The 9,611-nt window shown below is 31.6% G+C and overlaps 2 protein-coding genes across 2 annotated transcripts; both read left to right on the forward strand.

The window, feature by feature from the left end:
* Nucleotides 1-3,197: 3,197 nt before the first annotated feature.
* Nucleotides 3,198-4,134, forward strand: LOC125822278 (protein RADIALIS-like 1). Its single transcript, XM_049501666.1, has 2 exons — nucleotides 3,198-3,472; nucleotides 3,938-4,134. The coding sequence occupies exon 1, from the start codon at nucleotides 3,226-3,228 to the stop codon at nucleotides 3,460-3,462; it is 237 nt and encodes a 78-aa protein (XP_049357623.1). The 5' UTR covers nucleotides 3,198-3,225; the 3' UTR covers nucleotides 3,463-3,472; nucleotides 3,938-4,134.
* Nucleotides 4,135-5,311: 1,177 nt separating this feature from the next.
* LOC125821946 (embryonic protein DC-8-like) lies at nucleotides 5,312-7,794 on the forward strand. Its single transcript, XM_049501299.1, has 3 exons — nucleotides 5,312-5,538; nucleotides 6,493-6,590; nucleotides 6,845-7,794. The coding sequence occupies exons 1-3, from the start codon at nucleotides 5,312-5,314 to the stop codon at nucleotides 7,792-7,794; spliced, it is 1,275 nt and encodes a 424-aa protein (XP_049357256.1).
* The last annotated feature ends 1,817 nt before the right edge of the window (nucleotides 7,795-9,611 follow it).

A 9,611-nucleotide genomic window follows, 5' to 3' on the forward strand; every position in this document is an offset into this window, starting at 1 on the left:
GAACATCTCTAGACTTTTCTCCCTAAAATGCTCATTTTAGAGATCCTCCTTTACTTCTTTATGACTCTTGAATATTCTAGATTCTTCTTTAAAATGTCTTGGATATTAATTAAGTTGTTGATGATTTCTTAACATCTCATTCTATGATTGCATCCCCATTATAGTTACCCTCTTCCCTCGCTCATACATTGTTTTACTGTTATACGTATATATTAATAAAGAATTATTTTTTACACTATTAAAAAGATAATAGATAATGAAAATACAATAAGTGTAACAAATTAAGTATGTCAGAATCTATAAGTTAAATCTGAATTCACGCGGATTTGATAGCTCATGAATCGATCGAGAGGCTTAGCATTTGATGTACGTGTGCAAGAGTATACACAAACTGAAATTAGTGTATTGACTATTAAACAGAGATACTATTAATTAACACATTTTTATTATTTAATTGTGGCAAAGTAGGTAAATTTTTTCTTTTTGTGATATTGATAAAGGTGAGATTCAATTTCAGAAACTCTACCCGCTCTAATACTATGTTAATGTGTGCGACCTCTCATTTAAAAACTTAAGATATTAAAAAGAAAGCACACTTTATTATTTAATTATACTTTTAAAAATTAAACATGTTTTTCTCCGTAGATCTTGATACAGGTTGATGATTCGATGCAGTGAGATGTGACAAGACTTGGTTCCACTAACAAAAAGGCAATGGTCCTTTTGGCATAACAAATATGCTAAATAGATATGAGTAGTATATAGGGGGCCGCACTCCTACATAATCAACTTGGCACAAGAAACCAAATTAAAGAATCCGAAAGCACTAGCTCAACAAATATCATTCACATGTTACCTGACATAACGATAAATACCAATATTGTTTAAATTACTTGATGATTTTTGGACGATATTGTAAAATATTTTTGGACTATATTCTACAATTCGTACATTTTACCCTCCACATGTTCCAAGTCAAGATGCTTCTACTCTGACCTAATAACCGTACTTTCAATCTGTATCAATCTAAAGGCCTTTCGATCAGCAATTAATTATTATGTACTAGAAATATACACGTATATCAGAAATAATACTTAGTTAGGTTTCTGAGATAATTAAATATTCCACTGAGATTTAGTTTTGTAGCTCTTCACAAATTTATTTCTAGTTTTATGTATTTTTATAATAATTATTCCACCGAAATTTTCTTTTTTTTCTTTTTTTTTCTTTTTTTTTTACGGATCAGATTCCACCGAGATTTAGTTTTGTAGCTCTTCACAAATTTATTTCTAGTTTTATGTATTTTTATAATAGATCTTCATTTTTGCATATAAGAGATTTGAGTAGGTTATTTTCTTTCTATGTTCAATTTATAAGCAATCATACAAGATTATTTCCTCACTCTATGCCGAGCCTTTTTGAAGCAAGATATAAACGAGCTTATTCTTATGTAGAAAATGAGATGGATAATTCGAGTATTAAAATGATGGCTAATTTCTGATTTAGAAGTTCAAAAAGTTTTTGACAAGACTGTGAATCAATGATCTAAGTTTTCCAGCCATTGATCATCAGATGACCCATAAGATCTGGATGGGGATATGAGATGATATCCTATCATAAAAAAGTTATAAGGATTTTTCTTCTATCCTAAAAGTTAGAACCGAGTTATCATATCATAAAAAATTACAAGGTGCCAGTTACATCAATAGCTAATGCAGACCCCGGCCCCTACTAGTTGCTGTGTCGATTACTCGACCCATACTAATTACTACTACAATTTATACTACTGCATTTTGACATAATACTCCTTCCACTTTCTACTACATCGCGTCTAATTTACATGGTTCAAAATCTATTTTCTGCGCTTATTTCCTTGGATTTTTAACACATATAGTACCTAAGCTGAAATTATAGTAATTTTTAAAATTATTTTTCTCAAAGAAAACCGACATAGTACCTAGATTTTTAATTTTTATCATTTATTTACACAAAGCCTTTTTTTGTAGTGTAAATTGTAATTGGAAATATTTTATCAAAGTAGTATGACTGGGTTGAGTGGTAGAATTATCCCAAGCCATTGAAAATATGTTGGTTATATTCCAAGTAACTACATTTTTATGTATATTTCTAAAAAATGATCAGTTTTGACCCACTTTTTAGTTGCGTAATTAGCTTCCCTAAAGGAGTCAGGTGTGAATAACATCATCATTAGCTTGGATGAAGAATTAATCTGTTCAGTGTTGTGTCCTACCTACACAATGGTCTTCAGCTTATAATGATTTAGGATAGAAGACATGATTCATGAAGATAAAGTACTACATCACTTTTACAGAACATAAAAGTTAGCCAATAATGCAAACAAGCTTAGCCTATATCACTTCAGGTCAGTATAGGATATTAAACAAAAAAAATTAGATTTATACATGGAAAAATATAACTCCCCATCCTTGACTTATTAGAATGTCTAAATCCTTCGGGTAGCCCAGTTGTTTGAGCTTGAAACTTCCATGAGGTCTCAAGTTTGAAACTCTTTCCAGCGAAAGCAAGGAGTTTGCCTTTTGAATCGAGCTTGTCTAGTGAGGGCTACCTCTCCTATGTAATTTACGAGCTATTGAGTGTGATGTATTACCTGTGGGTTTCCCTTTGTCAATGTCTAAGCAGTATCAGGCCTTACATAAGCTGGATCAGCCAACCAAAGCCTAGCTAAGTGTAAAAGAAATACCAACTTTTTATTGGATTCTTAAGAAAAGGAATGAGATCATCAAGTTCTAGTGAATTTAATAGTACGGACATGAAGAGTAAAAATTTCTTTCGTCATCCCACCTATATATCACCAATAAACAATCCATTAATTTCATCTAATTACTATGGTTTATAACTTTCTTCTCTAATTAATTATTCCATTAGTCTTATCAATGTACAATAATATTCCACTACAAATGTTATACACCAAGAGACCATGAATAAATAACATCTCCTTGATATTAACTGATTCTCCTTCTTCACCATTTAATTTGTTCCACGTATATGTGGTTTCTAAATTGACGAATCACCCAATGATTCTTCAATTTGTAAGAATTTATATATTCCCCAACTGGCATACCCCATCCCTAATATAAATTCAACACATCCCTCAACAACTTCTCACTCACTCAGTACCAATTTACAATTCATAGTTTTCAAGCTTATACTTCAGTTTCATACACACATTTTTATAAAAAAAAAATGACATCAAATTCACTCACTGCTTGGACTACAATAGAAAACAAGAAATTCGAGCAGGCACTCGCGGTCTACGACAAGGACACATCTGATCGCTGGCAAAACATTGCTAGATACGTTGGTGGGAAATCAGTTGAAGAAGTTAAACATCACTATGCTATCCTTGTAGAGGATCTTAAGCACATTGAATCTGGTGACGTTCCATTCCCAAAATACAAGTCAGGTGGAAAGTCTCGTTAATCTATTACAGGTAACAATTAATTCTGGCTCAAACTTTTTGTACATATGATGCGCGATAAAAATATTTTTTGTATGCTTGGCCATGCACATTCCGTTCAACTTGTTATCCTGTCCATGAGATGTAATCCCTCTAGCTAGACTTTTTGGATAAACATTCTTAAGGTCCAATACTTTCTAAATACAGGTAAGAATTGAGAGACAGCTTCTTTTGTCTATACTTAAATTAGATACTCCGTACCCAACCATTATCTAACTCAATATTTTATTCCATACTTTGAAATCTTTAATATGTGATTCTGATACTACCATAAAGTTTGTCTTGACAATATGGAGTTTTTAGTGTCTTGTTTTGATTTTTTTTATTAAGTCATGTTAGTGGCACTGTTTATTTTAATGTATCAACCGTCAATTCATGAGATGCGTCAAACTTTTTTTTGGTTCTAAGTAATTGATTAAAGTTCCTCTTTGGGTACAGGAGTACGAGGTATAATACCCGTCAAAGTCAAAGATATGTGGACGAATTACATACGTGGAAAGACATATTTTTCTCTCAAGATTATGAATACACTAAGCTATTATTTTCTTCTTAGATCTAGTGAGATGTGTTAGTGTTATCATTGTATAACCCTGATATTATCGTTTCGAATTAATGAGCATAATATAATTTAGGGACGCTAAGTAAAGATATTGTGCTTGATGAAATGATGAATTTCATATTGTTGAGTTGCAGTACATTGTTAAAACAATTTAGGTAACCATAATGGATGTTTTTGAACGACATTCGTATGGTAGATGAAATGCGTACGAAATCCATGGACTCAAATTTAATGAACCCAACAATTATTGAACAAAGCTTGATACATATGTGAAAAACTATTAAGGGAATAGATCGAACCAAAAGTGAACCTCCAATGCACTGTTAAAATTAAAATTACCACGCTATGATTTACCGACTTTTGACCTAATTAAGGGAAGTTCGTTTGAATTGGCTTAAAAAAAATAGCGTCTAAAAATAAAAATTCAAACTTAAATAAATTTTAAATCAAAAAATAAAAATATAGGGGAGACCTACTTTTAGTTTTAAATTTTTTTAAAGTCATATTAAACTTATTTTAAATACTTTTTAACCTTGTCAAACACTTTCAAAAATAAAAATAACTTAAAAATAGATTTAATTAACTGTTAAATCAATTCAAACATACTCTCATTAGCCTAAAGAATAAATTAAGTCAAAGAGTTGTCTATCCATTCTCGCTTAATGACATCTGTTCGTTATTTCTTGAATTGCTCATTCGTTCGGCTAATAAGAGTAAAATATGTGACTATATCATCTAAAAGTTTAATTTTTGTGGAAAGTATGTGACCATCACCTCTGACTATGTTGATATCATAAATGTCGGTCTTGAACCTGATTCACGCCTTAATACTTAAATAAAAAAATAAAAATTGTCTAAATCTTATAAGTAGCCTACCGATCTCATGAACCAGAGAGTAATTTTTGGAAAAAAAAAAAGAAAAAGACCGTTGTCCACTGGTTGAGAGGTAAATTCGCATAAGATGAAAATAAATAAAATTCAACGGTAAAGACTCGGTCTTAGCCATTTTAATTACGTGGCAGTAAAACATAAGACCTCAATTCACATGCATCCACGTTGCTATTTTGGTTCTCTAAAGAATCGCTCTTTCCAACTTCCCAAGTTTATATATAACTTCCTCTTCCACTCTCAACTCTTTCATAATTCCCAAAAAAAAATAAAAAAATTGTTGATAACAATTCATAGTTTGAAAAGTAATCGAAACATTATTCTTAATAATAATTATTAATACATATATAAGTAAAAAAATAAAAATGGGTTTGAGGATGGCGTTGTTTATAGTGTTGTTTGCGGGTATGTTAAGTGTGAGTTGGTGTTGGGGAGAGGAAGCGACGGAGATTGCGAAGCAGAAAGCGAATATGGGTGCAGGAGACATAAATAATAAAGCCCAACAGGCAAAGCAAAGTGCGTCCGAAGCCATTGAAGATGCTAAAGACAAAACTGCTTCTTGGACTGATTGGGTCACTGCCAAATTCTCTCAGTAAGCAAATGCCTACTTACTTTTTTGAGTAGTTGATACATGTGTTCAAATTCATTTTATAAAAAAAATTGTGTTTTTGAGAAAAATCTTTAAATTGGATAAAGTCTTTGGTAAAAGGACGTTAATAAACACTTTCTAAAATTAGTAATCCATTTTTCAATACTTCCTCAATTTTAACTAATTTATTTATTTTCAATACTTCCTCCATTTCATATGAAAAGTTATAATTAAAGAGTTCGTAAAAGAAAAATAGAAATAATCGAAATTCTGCCTAATTACGATCTAAAAAAAGAAATAAATTGAAATGGAGTGAGTAAATAGAAATTGAAATTATTACTTGTACATTAAAAAAGAAATAAAAAAAGGACCAATGAACTGCGGTACGGCCAAGGCCTAATCCCTTTGCTGGTACTTTTCACCTTTGAGATTTTCATTTTAATTTAAAATTAATTTTTAAAATTGCCATAAAAATTAAGTATCATATTATCTTTATAAAAATAATTTTAATATAATTTTTTCATCGTTAATTTATATTGGAACGGATCGAACATTATGGATATATAATTGATTTTTCAACACTGATCAACATGATCCTTGATTTGCGTAGGTAATGTGTCTAGTGTAAACCTTTTGCAATGGTGAAATTAAAATAGGTAATTAATGGCCTTTTTCGTTGTATGACGAACATTTAGTTGTTGAAAATATCTGTTTTGTTTAAGAGATCTAAAATTATTGAAACGAAGGAAGTTGATTAACAAGTTTTTAAAAGTTTCATTTTCCCTTTTTAATCAGACAAGTGTATGTGTTATACAATTAATCACATAACCTGTAAAGGAACAAATTAAACTCAAATATATGTGAAGCATTTCCAGGTGAAGGTTTGGAAAATTAATTTAAATTGGTTAGGCAATGTTTGTTACTTCTTGTTACGTGTTTGACCACTCTCATTTTCAGGTACCAAGATGATGCAAAAGACGAAGCCCAAAGATTAACAGATAGTACCAAGGAGACTGCATCAAATGCAAGAGATTCTGTTAATTCTGCTGCACATGGTACCTTTTCCTCTTTGGATTGACTTATTTTTAAGTTTTTTTTTTTTTTTGTTTGCCAAAAATCATTTTAATTTTTGGTAAAACAAAAAAGTGTTTGCACTTGTTTTTAAGTCGGAATAATACAAATAAGTCAAAGTTATTAACTTCGAATTTCTAACTTATGAGAACTATAAGCCCATCCAAACATGCTCTAAGAGAAACAAGAGACAACTTTTACGTTGAAAGAATTACTAATATTCAGATGTTCTTTGCAGAAACCCAAAGGTATGGTTCTCAAAAGGCTAAGGAGATGGCTGATGTAGCATCTGACAAATTTGGTGATGCTAAAAATTATGCGTCCAAGAAAGCCAATCAAGCTATGAATACCGCTAGTCATGCCAAAGAAAATGCGTATGCCTATGCATCGGAGAAAACCGGCCAAGCCACAAAAACAGCTAGCGAGTTTGCCAAAGAAAAGGCTCATGATGCTTATGCTTATGCATCTGATAAGGCAGGTCAAGCCACGAACATTGCTTCAGATACGGCGGCCGATACTAAAGAAAGTGCCAAACATAAGGCTTATGATGCTACCGATTTTGCCAAAGAGAAGGCACATGATGCTTATGCTTATGCTTCTAATAAGGCAGGTCAAGCAACTAACATTGCTTCTGACATGGCCGCTGATGCCAAAGAAAGCGTCAAACATAAAGCTTACAATGCCAAAGATTTCGCCTCTGATAAGGCGCATGATTCCGTGAATGCCGCTTCCGAAATGGGTAGTTCAGGTAATGAGAAGATTAGCAATAAAGCTAAGGATGCCTATGCTTATGCCACAGATAAAGCCAAAAAAATTGGTAAAGACAAAGCGTATGATGCTTATGGATTTGTATCTGAAAAGATGAACCGAGCAAGGGACGAGGCTTCTAATATTGCTGGTAATTCAAAAGACACAATGAAAGATAAAGCATCGGATGCCTATGACTTCGCCTCTAGTAAAGCCGATCACACCATAAGAATGGCTACGGATAGAGCCAATTATGCGAGAGTCAAAGCTTATGCTGGATATGAGGGTGCCAAATCAAAAGTGCATGAAACTTACAACTCTGCCAAGAACACGATGAATGAACAAGCAAAGGATAAATATGAAACGGCCAAAGAGAAGGCTTCGGACGCTGCAGGTCATGTTGGAGCAAAATTGAAAAGTGCAAGTGGCAGTGAATTATGATCAACCATAAGAATGGCTACGGACAGCCCCAGAAATCCTCAATTGAAGTAATTTTCTATCCGGTGAGTTGCTTAGATTTTACTATTATATTTTTCTTCTATTGTTACATTTTTTTTAAAGTTGGGACGGATGAAATTGATGAACTCAATTCTATATGGTCATAACTTGTGTTAAACTTTAATTTAATAAAGAAAATGACGACGCTTATTATGCATATTTTCTTTGGAACTTGTCACTACTTTCATTGACGATATAAAGCTATAGATTTTCAAATATTTTTTGGGTGAAATTTCATCATGTGTTTGACCATAGTATTTGAAAAACATATTTCATTTGTTTAGAAAAATATGATTTATACACATAAATTTTAAAAACTATCAAAGCTAATCATAAGCTTGTATTACAAGTCAATTGGATCTTCGTTGCAACAAATAACATGTAGTGTCCATGACATTGGAGCAATGTGGTAGTTTAGAGTGAGTGCAGAAAGTATCATTCCATACATCGTGAGGTAGACAAAGCACATGACTTTATTATCCTGAGTCAATTGTTCATCATTTTCATCAACAACTATATTATCACTTTCATATTCACTGAATATTTCATCACTACTTTGGTGTTCATGTAAAAAATTATGTAATACAATGCAAACAACTACTATAAAGGGTGTTTTCGTAAAAGATGAAAGTTTGATGTAAAATTTTAATTTTTGAAAGATCCCAAATAATGAGATTTGGCTCAAATTGTCAAAAATATTTGTCAAACAAATTTTATGGACAAATATTATTTGTTAATTTTTCTATGGCCAAACGGGTCCAAAATAGGTGCAAAAGTGATTGTACCAACTATTAAAAAATAAAATAATGTTACTATCGTTGAATTTGAGTAGTCATGTACGAGAATACCATTATTTCAAATTATGACTACTGGAGTGACAAGACCTATGCTTAAATATTGGGACATACCATTATATTGTGGGCTCCACAAGATAATTATACTGTTCCAAAATGTCACGTACGTTCAAAAATCAAAAGGACCACCAAAAATTGTGTTGACGGAATATGATTTTCTCACTAATATTTTTATCGAACCAGTTGAAAAATGCAGATTAAAAATAGATTCTTACTGTAATATTTTCAACACAAAATTTTTTGTATGAAAATATTAAGAGTATTAATTTTTTCTTTATTCATTGATTCAATCAAAATATACGTGCGAAGTATTTCACTTAGAAAAATAGTGACATTTTTGTAGTGAGTGTGTGCTTGCTCTCCATAGAATTTAATGGCTAAGATCTGAATGGGTCATACAAAAATCTTTTTTTCAATTTGGACGGTTCCAAACGTATAGTAGAACTAGTATATTTTGAGTTATAGTAATCATAAAAATCATTTGAGATTCGTTTAACTTTCCTCCTTCGGTATTGAGGTGCTTAAAGTTTTCATCTGCTTATGAAACACCATAGATAATACTGGATCTAAGCCTTATCTTCTTGATGCCCTATTGGATGATAAATTTAAATTTAACACTTGCAAATTCAGTCACAAAAATTGTGTTTCTTTTGCTTTTCAAGTTGGAAAAAGAAAATTCTAACCGTAACCTAATATGACACTGGATTTTTTTAAACTTGGAACTCCATGTTTGTTATTACTGTCACACTGCCGATAGGACACTTACTTTAGTAAAACAAAGTATTAATAAAGATAACAGTGATGGTATTTTATAGCAGTAATTCTTATCAACTTTTAAAAAAGACTAATTTTATAGAGAAGTTTCTTGTTGGAAACACTCTTCTTATTATAGGATAGTAATGTCTT

This window comes from Solanum verrucosum, unplaced genomic scaffold (genome assembly GCF_900185275.1).
Source record: "Solanum verrucosum unplaced genomic scaffold, falcon-dt-bn FXZP01000103.1, whole genome shotgun sequence".
NCBI lineage: Eukaryota > Viridiplantae > Streptophyta > Magnoliopsida > Solanales > Solanaceae > Solanum > Solanum verrucosum.

Bases quoted from the DNA above. Each gene is read 5' to 3' on its own strand.
- LOC125821946 (XM_049501299.1), top strand. From the start codon at position 5,312: ATGGGTTTGAGGATGGCGTTGTTTATAGTGTTGTTTGCGGGTATGTTA. The intron at 5,539-6,492 runs GTAAGCAAATGC...TCTCATTTTCAG, and splicing joins GTCACTGCCAAATTCTCTCA to GTACCAAGATGATGCAAAAG. The intron at 6,591-6,844 runs GTACCTTTTCCT...TGTTCTTTGCAG, and splicing joins TGTTAATTCTGCTGCACATG to AAACCCAAAGGTATGGTTCT.
- LOC125822278 (XM_049501666.1), top strand. From the start codon at position 3,226: ATGACATCAAATTCACTCACTGCTTGGACTACAATAGAAAACAAGAAA.